Consider the following 17,245-nt stretch of genomic DNA (forward strand, 5'->3'; position numbering starts at 1 on the left):
AATATAAATAATAATACTTTAGTATGATTCAAAGTAGAAATAGGCAACATGGCTACCTAACCACGTGTGAATTCAAATTTTAATTGAAAGTATTTTTTTACGGTTTTATGTCACATTTCAATATTTTGCGTTAACACATTATTCATATGTCGAAATTTCGAATACTAGCCGTAAGCCACAATACCTATAAATTATTCTTATCGTCGGCAATAATATGTATAACGACAATAAAAAAGGCAAAAACATTAAGCCGTTAAATTAGTTTTAATTATGTCTACCACTCGCGAAAAACAAAAACTACAAGTATATATGTGGATTTATATATAAATAGAGAATTACTTGACAACCGTGTCAAATAATTGTGAATAAAAATCAAACTACACTTTTTCGAAAAATAAAACTTATTTTAATATATCTCACTAGGTCAGTTCGTTAGGCACAATGGAATGCTTTTACATTAAATGCGGACAATTTGTGCTGCAATTCGTTTCGTGGCGTTGTCGCTATCGATTAATACACGAGTGAAGGTCCCTCCGCCGGTGCCTTTTGTTAAATGTTCTGGATTGACAACTACACATCCGTTGACATCCTGTAAAAAAAAAACATGAAAATATTACTTTATTAGTACTAATTATTAGTATTAGTAGTAGTAGTAGTAGTAGTACTAATTTAGTTCGTTTAGAAAGTAAATTCTCAAATATAACTGGTCCAAAAATGAAATGATAAAAAAGGATATTTTGAGGGTAAATAATTAATAGCATAACCAAATATATGGATTCAAGATCCTCTATTTTTTTTAAACCTAATCTGATGGTTTAGAGAGACCATATCAGCGTCACCGGGCTAGTAGGTGAGGTCACGGGGCTCAAACCTGACGATGTTGCTAACACGAACCCTAGCAAGAGCCGTGCTTCGCAGAATCTACCACCGAATCGGAAACGTGACCCACTGAGAAGATCCGGCGAGAGACTCAGTGGGCTGTGTCTGTGGGTTAATTTATTCGCCAAGCTCTTCGTTGCAAGCGACGGGTTTGATGAAAACGGTGACTGACGTTCATATGATGACCTTAACGTTCCTAATGTAATAGATTTTTACCTTAACAAAATATCTGAAATTGGAGGGTAGTACGAGCAGATGCGGAGATGCCTGAAGCTGTGCGTGCGCGGCCCACAGCGCGGCGTCCAGCGGGACGGGCGCCGGACACAGCGGGTAGTACGTCTGCTGCGACAGCACGTGGCTCGCTAAGCGGGACAGCTTGTCGCCGCCGGTGCCTCTGTGTTCACAAATATTCTCAACACTAACGGATTTAGGTATCACTACATAGTATAAAACAAAGTCGCTTTCTCTGTCCCTATGTATGCTTAAATCTTTAAAACTACGCATCGGATTTTGATGCGGTTTTTATAATAGATAGTGATTGAAGGGGAAGGATTATGTGTATAACTAGCGACCCGCCCTCGCTTCGCTTTGGAAACATTAAATTTTATTATTGATAGTTTAGTCCCGCGATGTTACCCGCGGGTAACACCGCGGTGCGAAGCTACTCTAAAAAAACTAGCCTAAGTTACTCCTTATATCATCAGTTACCTGTCACTGAAGGTCACGTCAAAATCGGTCCAGCCGTTCCAGAGATTAGCCGGAACAAACAGACAGACAGACAAAAATTGTAAAAAATTATATTTTGGTGTATGTACCGTATATATATGCATGTAGTAAAAAGCTGTTATTTCAATATTACAAACAGACACTCAAATTTTATTTATATGTATAGATAACATCCATTAAATAGTGGAGAAATCAATAATAAATTACAGTTTCCGAAGCGAAGCGAGGGCGGGTCGCTAGTTTAATATAAGAATTTAACATGTGGACTGCCGTTTCGTGATTACGTGATTTGTCTGCAGATACTGGGAACAGATAAAACCATCTTATTTAGTTCTGCAGCGAAGTAATCATTGATTCCGGTTTGGAAGAATGGTATAACTGTTGTACAATACAATTTCAAACTAAATATATCAAAGGCGATATTCACGTGTAAAAGATTGTCCGTTCACAAACTCAGAAGCTGGAGCCGAATAAAAACGTGTTTTCTCTCTGTAGCAAACACACCATTCAAATTTGGACTCGACTGCACTAACTGACAGCTCTATTAACATTTTTACACATTCCGTCGACACATCCACGGTTCTTCTCAGGACTGTGGCTTTTTTTGGAACCGGTGGTAGAGTTAACATTGTTATTTGTATTTTGACATTCAACAAGTGTGTCATACTGACATCTAAGTTGAAATAAATGATTTTGAATTTGAATTTGAATTTGACATAGTACCAATTGCCTAGTATGAAGTGTGTGTGAGACATGAACCGCATATTAACCTCTCATTTTTAAATCAGATTCCGTTTGAAATCAACACGACACTTACAGTGATATTTCTTCCTGGCTAATGTGCATGAGGATATCTGTACTAGTAACTCCCACGTGGATACCATTAATGGTAAGAGTGCAGGGATCCGGTACAAAATGTATGTTGGGGTGTTTCCTTCGGCTCACGTACGGCGGCGTGGGGTAGACATTAACATGGAAAGCGTCCTTCAAATTCGATACGATATAGATTTTCGTGACCGGACTGAAAAATGAAAAAATAAAATTTAATATAGACTAACCACTAGAGTTTTAGCATACTAGCTGTACCCGTCCGCTTCTCTGGACATTTAAAATTAACATTATTATTTCTCACCCCCACAAAGATTCTCCTCCAGTTAGGGAGTCCAACACTCATATAAATTTTAGGCTATCTATTAAGTACATGTATTTTCTACACGGATACCAAGTTTCAAGGCAATCGGATGAATGGTTCAGTATTTATAACGGAACATCTGTAAAAGCCACTGTAGATTTATATATTGGTATAGATTGAATTTATTAGTTTATTATAATATTCTATTAACTTAGCCAAATTCAAATCGACAAGCGCCAATATGATTGTTGTAACCCTGTCGATGTCCACGAACAATAATGATAGTCACTTATCATTAGATGGACCATGCAGTAGTCTGCCTTTCGTGGCAAAAAGCAGGAAGTATACTTTAAAACACTTCTTTTCGATAGTCTTGGATGTTTTAAAAGAAAAATGTTGCCAAGTTAAAAATAGCATTGTTTGAAAGAACTTTTAAACAAAACAAAAACACAAAAAGTGATTACAAAAGGATTAAATTTATATTAGAAATATTTGCTATGTACCAACCTCGTGTTGCTCAATTCTCCCAGACTATCGAGAATTTTCCCAAACAACGAGCTAAATGTCTCGGCCATCGTATTGTCTTTGACTTTGGAGTGTTCACTGTCAATAAACGGCCCCGTCATTATGACTACGTGCGGTTTGTGCGTGTTTATGTACGTCACCATGTCCTTGAGAGGTTCGTAGGCCATGTTGTCCGACGTCGTGTACGGGCCCGCCACAGCGACCATCGACAATTTACCTAAAAAATACAAACTTAATGTGAACCATAGCCGCAGAAAACCGATTTTGATGATACCATTGATCGTACGTACCGGCTATATCGAACTTATGGTCAGGTAATGGTTGGATTGCGTCACAATAAACTTCTTGTGCTATAAACCTATCACCGCGGGGATTTATTCCGCGCAGCACCACCACTTGACCAGGGAATAAGGAATACTGATATACACTGAAATAAAAGTAAATATTAAAAAAAATATAAGGAGGAAAGCTTGAATGAAACCCGCAAAATTATAATTTGCGTAATTACTGATGATAGGACCTCTTGTGAGTCCGCGCGGGTGGGTACCACCACCCTGCCTATTTCTGCCGTGAAGCAGTAATGCGTTTCGGTTTGAAGGGTGGGGCAGCCGTCGTTACTATACTTGAGACCTTAGAACTTGTATCTCAAGGTGGGTGGCGCATTTACGTTGTGGATTTCTATGGGCTCCAGTAACCACTTAACATCAAGTGGGCTGTGAGCTCGTCCAACTATCTAAGCAATAAACAAAAAAAAACAATATGCGGGAAAATAATGTTTACAAAGCCATCTGTTATCTATCGCTGAAACTTGGGATAGGCCGGTTTTGCGTCAAACTTTATTTTGTTTCAAATAAATTGCAATTTAGAAGCACCAATTTTGGAAAATTGTGGTTAGGCCACTTTTACGCTGATGGCCTCAAAGTTAGGTTTGGGTTTGGAAATAATTAAATTAATCTTTTTTTTATTTATTATTGCTTAGATGGGTGGACGAGCTCACAGCCCACCTGGTGTTAAGTGGTTACTGGAGCCCATAGACATATACAACGTAAATGCGCCACATCTCAGTTTCAACGGCCGTCTGGTGTAGTGGTAAGTGACATGGTCACTACACAAGGGGGTCGCGGGTTCGAATCCCGCCAAGGGAAGATATTTGTATGATAAATATAAATGTCTTTGCCAGGGTTATGGATGTATATTAAATATATGTATGTGTATAATAAAAATATTACATTTATTTCCGTTATCTGGTACCTGTAACACAAGTTCTTTACGAACTTATCACGGGACCAGTTAACGTGGCGTGATTGTTAGTAAATATTTATTTATTATTTATTTATTTATTTATTTATTTAGTATAGTTACAACGGCTACCCCACCCTTCAAACCGAAACGCATTACTGCTTCACGGCAGAAATAGGCAGGGCGGTGGTACCTACCCGTGCGGACTCACAAGATGTCCTACCTACCACCAGTGATTACGCAAATTATAATTTTGCGGGTTTGACTTTTATTACACGATGTTATTCCTTCACCGTGGAAGTCAATGGTGAACATTTGTTAAGTACGTATTTCATTAAAAAAATTGGCACCCGCCTGCGGGATTCGAACACCGGTGCATCGCAACAACGAATGCACCGGACGTCTTATCCTTTAGGCCACGACGACTTCAAATATATTATTAAAGTCGCTAAATGAAGAGTTGTAATTAATATTATTTTTTTCGTCAAACTTAACACATAAATTAACCACACAAACATTAGTTTGAAAGCGGTAAATAAAATCTGAGAATCACAAATGACAGTGCACGATGTTACATGCGGGTAATAGTTGTTTTTTATTATACGATCCATGGATAGCATTGTCGTTTCTTTTAGGCCACAAGTGACGTCACACGTATTGGGTTACGTTCAGCCATGAAAGGAACTGAACTAATAGAGTCGTGCTTGATCTCAGTGAATTTCACTAAAGGAATATTATTCACAGAGCGTCTTCTTATATTATGTAGTTATAAAAATATGTTTAAATTAGGTCGTTAAGACGTTTATGATAACGAACCACTCTAAAAATGTAACGTTCGGAAATATTTTCTGCTGTAGATACGTCTGGTTTTAGATATCGCTTTATCGAATTTGAAATCGAAACCGTCGTAACGGTGGTAATTAAATTAATTCCATAAAGCTATTATTATCGTTTACAATTCATTTCCAACGATAATTATTATATATTTTTAGCGTATTAGAAAATGTATTCGTCGAACTTTGCAAATAATGTTCAATGTCTAACATAAACATTGTGTAATATCTTTAAGAGTCCTTACTTGTCAAAGTCCACCGGTACCGACTGACTGAGTGACTCCTCCCACGTACCTTGAAGCACCACACATTTTGCATTTAACCTCGCATCTGCATCACATTCTATACGTCCAGCAACGTATACGTTTGTCTGCAACGAAATATTAAGTCACGTCCAGAAATTTCAAGACCACGCGGGAGAGCTCCCAACGATTACAGTGGAACGTATAACGATGTGAAGTTCACGAAGATTTGTGTTCCGCAATGAAATCTTCATTTGCTTTGTAAGCTTTAGGGAACGCGCGAATTTCTTCAAACGAGCAACCGTTTTTTTTTCCTACCTAAGCTGATAGCCTTGAGAGGCTATATCAGCGGAACCTTAACGAGTAGGTGAGCTCACGGGGCTCAAACCTGACGACGTTGCTAACACGAACCATAACAAGAGCCGTGCTTCGCAGAATCTACCACCGGATCGGAAACGCGACCCACTGAGAAGATCCGGTGAGAAACTCAGTAGGCTGTGTTTGAGGGTTAAAACGAGCAACCAGTTTCGTCGTAAAGATACCTCATGCCATAACAGTTTCAAGCTTAGATAGGTGAACAAGCTCACGGCCCACTTGGTGTCAAGTAGTTACCAAGCCCAAGACCCAACTAAGGTAAACAATGTATATGGAAGGAAACAAGGTAAATACAGCGACTTGTTTATAAACATGAAGCCGAAATTTCAATTGTACAAATCATAACTGTATTGTAATCTTTCAATGCACATTTTTGAACTCTAGTATTATTATGTTTTGTTTAATTTCAAAAGCTGCAACAATACTGTGTTTCTTTAAGAATACGTGTTAAAAATACGAGTGCAATTAAATATATATCGATACCAATATATCATTCCTTATTTCGTAATCTGTCTATGTATCAGCCCAGACGTCCACTGCTGGACATAGGCCTCCCCCAAGCTTCGCCACAACGATCAGTCCTGCGCTGCTTGCACCCAGCGGAACCTTGTCAATCTCAATAGGTTGTCAGTCCATCTTGTAGAACTACCCACGCTGTCTACCTTATGTCAAGCGCGGCGATTATGGCACCCCCCCCCCACATGGCTAACACAATTTTCGTAATACCCGAATAAAAAAGTATTTTTTTATCCGAAAATCTGTCGGCGATACTTTGGTTAATTAAAATAATACAAATTACAATTCGAATCAATTATAATAGGTTCAGAACACATCACTACTAGAACCCACCTGTGTTTTGTGTCTAACTGAGGTACTTTCCTTTACACCCGCCTTCTTCATTATGTACTGCGATATGTATCGAATGTGATTATCAAACGTACTGGCTTTTTCGTGGAGAAGTTCAAAACCCAACCTAAAAGTCAACTGCGACTTAAGTTTATTTACGAATGTATTTTTTTTTTCATTAACACCTTCATTCATAATAGTCAATTAATAACGGTGTGTGTAAGTAATAATGATTTACATCACTCACATCGATTTTTACCATTTTCCGTACAACAAAAATTGGAGTCACTGTCCAATTATTCCCATATAACAACAAAAAATGTATTTTTCTCGGATTTCGCGAATCGTAGACTCAATTAAAATTATTTATACGGTTTAATAATTTCCAAGGAATTAAGGTTTAACGTCTATGGCGTAAAGCTTCGTTCGTAAACACGAAAACTATTAATTATTCGAAAGGTCAAAAAAAATAAAATCGTATAGATTAAAAACCGTATAAATTATTTAATTAAAACTATTGTTAAGACACCAGGCCAAGTGTGTGGGACGGTGATAGATGATAGTACATTATGCAAATAATGAGAATTAGAAGAACTAGTAACATAATAAAACCAGTATGCAATATTACAAGAATATTCGTCAACGTCACAATCGTACGAACATAACTTACATCGCCTTTGTGTAAACTTCGTCATCGTCATTAGGCACTTGCGTGATTTTCAAACTGAGCACATCATTCGAGCTGTTCGCTTTACCTAATTCTTGTAGTAATTTCTCATCTCCATAAGAATGGACCACCGTGCCTGCGTTTGTTCTCGACGCGTACTTCGCTGAACCGCTGGAATATTCGGTTAAGTATTTACTTTGTTTCAATATTCACATGGCGCCACGGAATTTTAACTTCGTTAACTTACACGGTCGGTGAATAAGTTGCAGGAACTATGTTATTCGGATTTGTCGTCGCGTCTTTTTCGATTTTGACTCTCTGTGAATATTTAAGTTTAAGGATTTGCACATTAAATTAATTTCAAAACAACAGAGTTGTGATATATGTATTACGATATTTTTGCCTGAGGTTTTCATTATTTCAAAAATTTTTTTTAACGCAAATAATGAAGTTAAGGAAAAAATTATGCAAGTACTCGTATGTACATAGTTTTCCTACACTATTTTAATAAATATCAATCAAGGGGGGGGATTAGTGGAGGGTGGTTCAGGGGAGTAGTGGCCTCGCTCAAATAGGACCGGATTTGTCGTTGACGACCAGTGTTTAAAATTATTGGTAGGAGTCTTGTTCTTGGAACGCGAGGTTCGACTTCTGTGAAGTCCACCAACATTTCGCAACTGGAAGTGTACACTCGTTCGAGATAGCACTCTACTTTCACTGCACCAATCCAGTAGGAGTTACGCCTGGGGCGTCCTGTAGGAGCCAGGATCCCTCGACTATCCGGTTCGGTGCAACTGGAGTTCAAGGCCACGCACTATGGACTTTAGCGCACAGCATAAAGTTAACTTAAAGAGCGCCCGGTTCGTTGTGATCCACCTTCACAACTAGCAGGCTGACTCTGGTACAGCGGGGTATCGTGGATCACCAGCGACACAGGCTGGTTCTTCGAATGGGTCACCGACCGTGGTGGCCAAAACACTTATTTTTGCCGACGATATCGCCGCCCAAGCAGATTGCAGTGTTATTAGCGGTTCCCCATATACATAAAATATGTATATATTTAAACGTAGAGAATTATGAATTTCAATCTTTGATTCTCATTTGGGCCAGATGATTGCGATATATGCTGAATTGTTCATTTATTATTTTATTTAACCTTATGACCGTACTGGAATTCTCGGGATACTTGTTTCGAATGACGTACAGTATTAGTAGTTTGGAAAGTTAAGCTAAGATGGCTTCTAAAATGTTGGTAGTCTTTAACAGAGAGAAACGATAGTTCAAGCTCGGGCTAATACTTCTTTTTGTAAAAGCATAGAGGCCCCGCGGATTAGTTTGCTCCTATATCTGTGCCGAGGTTCTTAAGTATCCACTTTTTTCGTTTAACCCAATACAGAAAAGAACAGTTTTGATCGTTTGCTCTATCTCAGTTCTTTTGTAGCCCCTGCATCTATGATTTTACTTTGATTCTTTCGGTATTTGTAGCGTATGAACCATGTGGAGTGGTCTAAGGAATATTCTGAGATGGCTCTGTCATCTCCTTAGTAAGGGAACGTACCCATAGTACGTGTCCCGTTTAGGGCGGGGAGCGGAGTCTTTAAAATACTACGGTCAGTCACAGGAGCGGGGGGGTGGCTCAGGTTTTTGTCACGTAGTCGATTTTAGTGAGAGAAATCTCGTATTTTTTCGACCTATATTTGAATATAGCGCACAGTGCTTAGCGCTTTGTAAACTCACACTACATAATTCACTAGTAATTTAAATGTGCATGCAGTCTTGTGCAATAAAGACGAGTATGAACCAATTTTTATTTTTTCAATTTTTGCCTATGTAATGATTAAAAATCATAATGAATTACTACGTGAAAACTAAAGGGGGAGAGGGGGGGGGTCTTGGCATATACTACGAGTGATCACCGTGGGGAGGGAGGTCGAAAAAACAAAAAAAATAGGTCACGTAGTATGGGTACGTTCCCTAACTGTACCACCCGCCGTCGGAACGGTTTGGTCATGTACCTACTTAGAACCACTCCATTCCTCCCTAATGCGATTCCAGTGATCATTATTGACACTTAAAATCTGGCTCTATAGTGAGTACCCCTCCTTGGCATTCTATGAGCGCTAGCGACATAGTTTTGTATTAAACATGTTTTGAAAAGTCCCAAGACCATACTTTCCCATACTTTTCTAATATTTGGGCAACAATGAACACTCAACATCAGGTGGAATATATGCACAGCTACCTCAAAAGCAGAAAAAAAGTGTAGGTACTCTCAAGCAACTGCATACCAAGAGCATATAACCACAGCCGTGTAGTCTCAATTGGTACATAATTAGCAGACTCTTTCACTGTTATTGTCTTTAATTTTAAAACTGAACTCAAACATAACCTTTATAAGAAATCAATTGTTAGATTAAACATTCACCGTTAATATTAATAAAAAATTAGATATATATTTGTGGCAACTAAGACTTACAAAAAATTATAAACAAGATAAACAATATTTGTACCGGACTGGTTGCAGTACAAATTTTCACATTTGTGAGATACTCATCGTTTTACAGTAGTTAGATTCAAACATTCAGCATTACTTATAGCTGGACTGTTTGATGGTTACCAGAATATACTATTAACATGCAAGTCATTTTTTTAACTTAGTTTAGTATTATTTTAATGCTTCTGTGTGATGTATTTCCAATTTTACAATAACAATATTTTATGTTAAATGTCTGTGATACAAATAGACTATAAAACTTACTCATAAGAAGAATGAGTTGATGGCTGCAGACGAGTATGGATCTAGTCATGATCAATATAAAACATGAACCAGAAGCAAACTCGCCCACAAATATCATCAAGTCACTGGTTGATTTTTAATACGCACATTCCATTTTAATTAGTTGTTATTTATCCACTTCCTTTCTTGATGCTTTGTTTGCAATAATGATTTCAAAATGCATTTATATTTAATTTGTAGGGTAGATTATGAAATGTATGTTTAAAATATTGATACAAGTCAGATGCTCTGAAGATGAATCCATAAGCACTCAATGAGTGTAGATCTAGTCACAGAATCAGCCCGGTGATACTAGACCTATACCCATTAACTACAAATGGAGAAAGATCCGTTTTTCTTCAAATACTCTTCATCAACTGAAAGATTTATTAACACATACACAAAATTCAGTATTAAGGTACTAACTGAGAATTAAGATTCATCGCTTAGAGATTTAGAAACAAAAAAACTACGTACATAACCTTGAAACGTTAACTCAAAACTAACACGAAGTTTATTAAAATCCAGTTACATACCTTGGGCGTTACGGCAACATAACTTGACAGTACTTCACTGTCTGGACTATATCAGTATAGGAAATGATTGCACAAAATTTTTGAAATAACGCTACTAACACAATAGTGTTTTAAGAAACATAATGAATATAAGAAGCACATTTCATAAAGTTATTTTCTAATATACTGCAAATTTCAACGTACTTTGTGTCAAAGGATACGGCGAAGTGGCTTTTGCTCCATAAACGGTAAGACTTTTACCGGCAGCTGGTCGTGTGGTTTCTTTAGCGGACGCGTTAGTTCGGCGCTTGGAAAATTCCTTTCTTACGAATAAATCTAAGTTTTCCAAGTTTGGTGAAGCACCGTTTACATAATTCAAACTGAATGCCATCCATTGTTCGATAAAAGTTTCAGCATCAATATTGTTCTCTTCACATAAATTTACACCTTTGGAAAAATGGTTCGTGAAACAACCTTGAACATGTTATTTGTCAATGTTTAATTACAATCACCATTGATAGAACTTATCGAGCACAGGTAACAGAAAAGACAAACCGTTTCTAACCGTTAAACAAGCTTACTTACATTTTAATAAAACATCTTGTTCAACGTTTATGCCAAAAAATTTAAATTGCTCAGTCACCAACTCTTCGGAGGCCATTTTCTGTAATTGAAAGAGCAAATGAAAGAAAAGGAAGCAAAAGAGCGCCAACGCCGATCCGAAAGTTTGCGTCAAAAAAGAGGTTGCCAGAAACGAAAATTTTTAAAACCTGCCATAGAACAGTCAAATCAGTCGTAACTTGTCTTGTCATTGTAAAGTAAATTTTTAATTTACGAATCAGTGACTTTGTGCTGCGTCGCAAAGATTTCTTTTACGTTTTTGTTTATAATGGTTTAATAAACAACTAACTTAACAAAATCAAAAAGCAAGAAACAATGTTCATTTGTTTTAAATTTAACAGTACCTACTTTAGGATATTATTTGTTTTTTACTAGAAAGAAACTCTTCCATAAACCGAATTAAATTCAATTTACCCCAGTTGAAGACCCGCTTCAAAGAGCTATGTTCTTCACTCACTTGTTGATTATTTCGCCTGAATTAGGTTCCGAGAAATATGGATGACCGATACATTGCCAATCCCTTCTGATTTTACCTGTTTATTAATACAAGCCATCAATAGGGCATATAACATGCTGGAACGCCAGAGTTAATGGTGATGATAGTGCAGGGGTAACCGTCAACGAAGAGCTCCAACCATTCTAAAGTACATTCGATGCGATTTCATGCCTCAAGGGTTCTTCTCGCTTCCCATTTCGCACTTCCCGACACTTCAGCTCCATCCAATATCCTGCCATTAATCATTGAAGCTTGCGTAGTGTAAAATCGGGTTAAAAATTCAGTAGATAGTAGGACTTGAAACGAATGGCTGGCGCCCACCCTCCTGATTATGTTTGCCATCAAACGTCCATTTTCCACTATCGGGTCGCCGAATTTCTGCCCCTTTCTGGTCTCCTTTTTTAATGCTTGTGACGTGTCTCAGTGGTTTCTGGAACTTACGGGGCAGACGTATTTGTGTGTCTATAAAGTGTGGTGAGTTTACGCAGAGACCAATACAGCCCATCGTTCGCAGGAAAGACCGATACCCTCCCGTGTCCATTAGTTCCTCACACAATCCATGACCAAGATTTTGCTATACCCCACCAATCTACTGCTGCTTCACAAGCAGCAATGCAGCAGCAAGCGACTTCAAGGGCAGTCATTGTACTATAGTGCACAATAATATAGGTAGTAGAACCGACTTGAAAACCACAACTCGATGTAGGCGTCATTTACGTTGTTGATGTCTAGAGACTCTGGTGACCGTTTAACACCAAGTCGGCCGTGAGCTCGGTCATTCGTCTAAGCAATAAAAATTAAAAACCATTGTCGCCTCGAAAACCGCGATTCTCGGTTCTTTGGCACCGTAGTGACCACGGGGGTTGTTTGTTTATTTTATACTCATATTTATGCCGGTTTTTCCAGGTCCCACGGTAGTAATGGGGTTTCTTCACTTATTTAAGTACGCACACCTTAATGACTGTAAATACGAATGGACTGTGTAAAAAACTGGTAAGTCAAAACGAAAAACAGTCAAACCCTGGAGATCAGTAGCGCTTTTTTTTTGGCTGATGGCCGAACCTCGTATGAGTTCCCGGCGTCTAGGGGGCACGCTATGTGGGCTTCGACGGTTCACAGATTAGACCGAGGGCCCAAGGATGGTATTTACCCACTAAACGACTCCCCTGCACTTTCGCCAAAGTGTTAGTTCACCCCCCTGAGGTCAGAACCCGGGTGGGGTAAGGCAGTTAGACTACAGTCAACACTGCAAATAGGCTCAGTTCACCCCACGAACACCCGATTGATGGAACCTTCGAGGCGAATCGACAGCTCTGAAACGTCGGCCATCTCACTACGCGAGTCCGTCAGGCCATCCAAGGGGTGCCGCAGATTTGCGATCGCTCTTATGTACTCCCGGGAGACCCGCTAGTCCTGGTAGTGCGCCACATGTATCAACACGCTCAGATCGCCTGGTGACCTTCTGATCGAAACTGAAATCTTCCAAATGTTTGAAGAGTTATCAGCTGTGTGAACCGTAAAGGCAGGTGTAAGCTCAGGTAGATACCCATGGTCTAAGCATAGCTATATGACTCACAGGTGAGATTGCGATGGCCGTGTCCCACTTACGTAAAGAGGTAAACCTTGACTTATGGAGAAAAAGTTTTTCAAATTTGTAAAACGTTTTCAGGGATTCCCATTCCGATTGAAAATATTCATTAATAACAGTAGAGCAGGCTGAGCCATCTATATTTGGAGAAGTGTAGTGTCCCGCTTCCTTTGTTAACCACTAATATTGCTGAATAAGTGCTCAGTGAAAACCCTTTTGTTTTTTACCTTTAATTATGTACGGTTAAGGTGAGAACATCTTGTATTTTACACAATTGTTTTCACAATTAATTGGTAAGAAATTATACATCAAACTGATGGTGCTTTAGTTATTTATCTAGTAATTATTTAATTTGTGTGGTTTACAACTGAGATATCAAGATTTATAAAGTATCTAAGAATCTATTGATATTTATTATGCTTGTTTTTTGAGATCCAATAGTCCTTATATTAAGCAATTACTTTTTTTTTATTGCTTAGATGGGTAGACAAGCTCACGGCCCGGCTGACCTTAAGTGGTTATCAGAGCCCATAGGCTCAAGGTAAAAGCCGCCATCCACCTTGAGATATGATTTCTAAGGTCTCAGTAGTTACAAACAGCTGCCCCACACTGATTTTAATTAATACATAATGTTATTCCTTCACTATGAAAGTCAATTGTGAACATCTTTTGAAAATTTGAAAAATTGGTACCGGCATGCAGGATTTGAATTCCAGTGCATCACTCAATACAAATGCACGAGTCGACTTATCTTTTAGGCCATGACAACTTCAGAATACTTTTAATAGTTACAATAGTTATTACAATCCTGTTTAAGGCTTATAACCAAAGTGAACAATAAAGTGCTTAATACACTCATGGCACTAGTGACCTTGACATGTCCAGGACCCCAAATGTTCATAATAAATAATAGAATATGCAATATATTATTACTCCTTTATTTAAAAAAAAATAATACATTAAACAATAACATAACATGTTATAACATATTAAAACAATGTAAACAAAGCAAATCTAGATTTGTATTATGTTCTTTGAACGTGTATATGAAATTTACATGAAGGCATAGACTGAACTTCTGCTGTGACAATACTGTTAATACAGAGATTAGCCAATCCACCTCGAATGAGCCCACAAGTGTAAGCAACATACTGAAATGGTAAAAACACTGATTTAGAAACAATACTTTGATAGTAAATTTTATTAATTCCAAAGGTCAATGAAAAGAAATATAAGAAATAATAGTTTTTACTCACTCTAGGAGCATATTCCAGGTACTGATGACCATTAGAAAAATTTGTTAGAAAACGGAATGCATTATCTTGAAGTACATAAACTCCTTGGTGGTTTGTACGAAGATTATCTATCTGTTTTTTGTAAATACAAGTCCAAAAATCTGTACATATGAATTTCATAGTATCTAATTCATCTTTAAAACGCGGCCATTCCCTCGTTAATCTTTCCATGATTTTATAGCCTGCCGCAAACCCGATGTATTCGACAACAGACAAATCAGTTTCCTGAAATCGATGTATTAAAATGTATTTATTGTAATAATATTGCCTAATCTCAAACGATTATTTAGTATTTAACATTACATACATATTGATTAAACAAACCTTTTCGCCATTATCGTTATTCTTGAATTTTTCAATAGAATAATTTATAATTTCAGAATGTAATAATTCAAATATGATGTCGTCGGCCATTCTTGAGGGGTCCAGATATTTTTAATTAAGGTTTATTACTCATTGCATATTTATTTATAATAATAACGCTTCGTAGGTAATATAATCTGTCTTTACAAATGAAAACACACACGGAAAGAAAAAAGGGGCTAAAGGAACTTTTGTATTGTAAATTGAGTAAATTCTTTTTTAATTTTAGTTTCTTTTTTTTAGGGATTTTATGACCTGGTAACTAAGCCCTTTAAGTCATGTCTTATTTTAATTTTTATTCTTAATTTTATGAAAAATGATAATATGGAGTGAAATTAAATGAAGATGATTAATTTGAGACATTAATCAAGTAGGATGAAATTAAATGAAACGAGATGCGATGATATGAGATGAAATATAATCTCAGTAAAATGGTAGCCATTTCCTAAAACTTTTTCATTGGACTTTTTAGAGGATCCCGAGAAGTTACGTTCAGCGGCTTTTTTTTATTTTCCCACATTTGTGCTTTTAAAGATTTTTTTTAAGGGACTTTATGACCTGGTAACTAAGACTTTTAAGTCATATCTTATTTTAATTTAAATTCTTATTTTTATGAAAACTGATAATATGGAATGAAATGAAATGAAGATGATTAATTTGAGATCAAATGGGACGAAATTAAATGAAATGAGATGAGATGAGATGAGATGAGATGATATGGGATGAAATATAATCTCAGTAAAATGATGGTCATTTACTGAGATTTTTTCAGTGGACTTTTGGAGGATCCCGAGAAGTTACGTCCAACGGCTTTGTTTCATTTTCCCACATTTGCGCACTTTCTCAGATATTAAACAGTTAATAAACCAACGTTATCACACATTTAAACCTGAAGAAACACTAAATAGACAAAATAAAACAATTCACACAACTTCACTCCTCGCGTTCCCGCCAAAAAGTCCAAACTTAACCACATTTTTTTATAATGGGTTTTTATGACCTGGTAACTAAGATCTTTTAGTCATGTCTTATTTTAATTTATATTCTTTTATGAAAAATGATATGGAGTGAAATTAAATGAAGATGATTAATTTGAGACATTTATCAATTGGGATGAAATTAAATGAAATGAGATGCGATGATATGGGATGAAACATAATCTCAGTAAAATGGTGGTCATTTACTTCTGAGATTTTTTCAGTGAACTTTTTGGAGGATCCCGAGAAGTTACGTCCAGTGGCTTTATTTCATTTTCCTACATTTGTGCACTTTCACAGATACCGTAAAATAGGGCGATTAGGGATTGAGAGGCGAATCGGGAAAAAACCGGGAAAATTTTCGACGCTCAATATTAGTTTTATATTCAATACAAAATCTTCCATTTTTTGTAGTTTAATAGTAGAATGTTGAAAGTTTACAAAACAACTCTGAATATGCATGATAATAGCTGCTAAGTTAAAAAAAATCGCGTTTCAAATTAACTTCCTGTGGTGGTAATTATTTTAGTGCTAGAAACTTTGCTCTCTATTATTCATTTCATAATAATAGAAGACGACTGTGATTTATAAACGTTATTTAGTGTTTGAACCATCATATATGTCAAAGGTAACTCTCAGTTGTTATTGGTATTAATGTATTTGATAAAATAAAAATACATGTAAAAATCTGTTGTTTTTGGGGATATTGGGGACGTCCTAGGTACAAATAACAATGAAAAAGGGGTCAATTGGGATGAGAATAAGTGAAATGGAAACTACCTTAGTATAAATAGGTACAGGTTTGTAGGGTTGTCTATATGGTTATAACAATATTTTTTAAATTTGTTGGTAAAATCTGGTTGATTCATGATGTTTTTGTCTAGGACTTTTATTCAAAATTATCAATGTGTTATTTTATTGTTTGGTAAATATTTATATTATCAGTTACGTATTGTTTTCTATTTTTAGGTATGCCTCGCATGTACGTATCAAAGAGTGCAAAGCCTTATAAGATATATTATCCCTTAATATTAAAAACAGCAATAGAAGCCTATGAAATTGGGAATAAGTCTTTAGTTGAAATAGCTAAGCAATTTAATATAAGTAAGTCGATTTTGCACAGACATGTAACAAGAACAATGAAATCTCA

The 17,245-nt window shown here is 36.8% G+C and overlaps 2 protein-coding genes and 2 non-coding genes across 5 annotated transcripts; all 4 read right to left on the reverse strand.

Moving 5' to 3' along the window:
* Positions 1 to 383: 383 nt before the first annotated feature.
* LOC101735774 (DNA polymerase alpha subunit B) lies at positions 384 to 11,518 on the reverse strand. Of its 2 annotated transcripts, none has more exons than XM_004921799.4 (12): positions 11,341 to 11,518; positions 10,977 to 11,202; positions 10,777 to 10,822; positions 7,712 to 7,782; positions 7,468 to 7,635; positions 6,801 to 6,924; positions 5,580 to 5,704; positions 3,553 to 3,689; positions 3,245 to 3,479; positions 2,423 to 2,626; positions 1,096 to 1,273; positions 384 to 589 (listed from the first exon to the last, which is right to left on the reverse strand). In XM_004921799.4, exons 1-12 carry the CDS (start codon positions 11,414 to 11,416, stop codon positions 458 to 460), a joined length of 1,722 nt encoding a protein of 573 aa, XP_004921856.1. In that variant the 5' UTR covers positions 11,417 to 11,518; the 3' UTR covers positions 384 to 457. The 2 variants fall into 2 exon arrangements, with proteins under 2 accessions (XP_004921856.1, XP_004921855.1); XM_004921798.5 differs by having other exon boundaries at positions 10,977 to 11,229; positions 11,341 to 11,494.
* Positions 10,239 to 10,318, reverse strand: Mir279c (microRNA mir-279c). The gene has a single exon (NR_107314.1). It is a non-coding gene; the product is annotated as a microRNA mir-279c (primary transcript).
* On the reverse strand, positions 10,502 to 10,578 carry Mir279b (microRNA mir-279b). Its single transcript, NR_107313.1, has one exon. It is a non-coding gene; the product is annotated as a microRNA mir-279b (primary transcript).
* Positions 11,519 to 14,379: 2,861 nt separating the features above from the next.
* On the reverse strand, positions 14,380 to 15,265 carry LOC733029 (trafficking protein particle complex 6b). The gene is made up of 3 exons (NM_001047022.1): positions 15,080 to 15,265; positions 14,717 to 14,980; positions 14,380 to 14,611 (listed from the first exon to the last, which is right to left on the reverse strand). Exons 1-3 carry the CDS (start codon positions 15,167 to 15,169, stop codon positions 14,486 to 14,488), a joined length of 480 nt encoding a protein of 159 aa, NP_001040487.1. The 5' UTR covers positions 15,170 to 15,265; the 3' UTR covers positions 14,380 to 14,485.
* Between the last annotated feature and the right edge of the window lie 1,980 nt (positions 15,266 to 17,245).

The sequence above is a fragment of the Bombyx mori genome, chromosome 25 (assembly GCF_030269925.1).
Source record: "Bombyx mori chromosome 25, ASM3026992v2".
NCBI classification, from domain to species: Eukaryota; Metazoa; Arthropoda; class Insecta; order Lepidoptera; family Bombycidae; genus Bombyx; species Bombyx mori.

What these genes read in the sequence shown, in the direction of transcription:
- LOC101735774 (XM_004921798.5), bottom strand. Translation starts at nt 11,416, where the DNA reads ATGGCCTCCGAAGAGTTGGTGACTGAGCAATTTAAATTTTTTGGCATA. An exon ending in GAAGTTTACACAAAGGCGAT is followed by an intron (nt 6,925 to 7,467) that starts GTAAGTTATGTT and finishes GTTGACTTTTAG; the next exon opens with GTTGGGTTTTGAACTTCTCC. An exon ending in AGCCAGGAAGAAATATCACT is followed by an intron (nt 1,274 to 2,422) that starts GTAAGTGTCGTG and finishes TTGTGAACACAG; the next exon opens with AGGCACCGGCGGCGACAAGC.
- LOC733029 (NM_001047022.1), bottom strand. Translation starts at nt 15,169, where the DNA reads ATGGCCGACGACATCATATTTGAATTATTACATTCTGAAATTATAAAT. An exon ending in ATAACGATAATGGCGAAAAG is followed by an intron (nt 14,981 to 15,079) that starts GTTTGTTTAATC and finishes CATCGATTTCAG; the next exon opens with GAAACTGATTTGTCTGTTGT. An exon ending in ACCTGGAATATGCTCCTAGA is followed by an intron (nt 14,612 to 14,716) that starts GTGAGTAAAAAC and finishes TTACCATTTCAG; the next exon opens with TATGTTGCTTACACTTGTGG.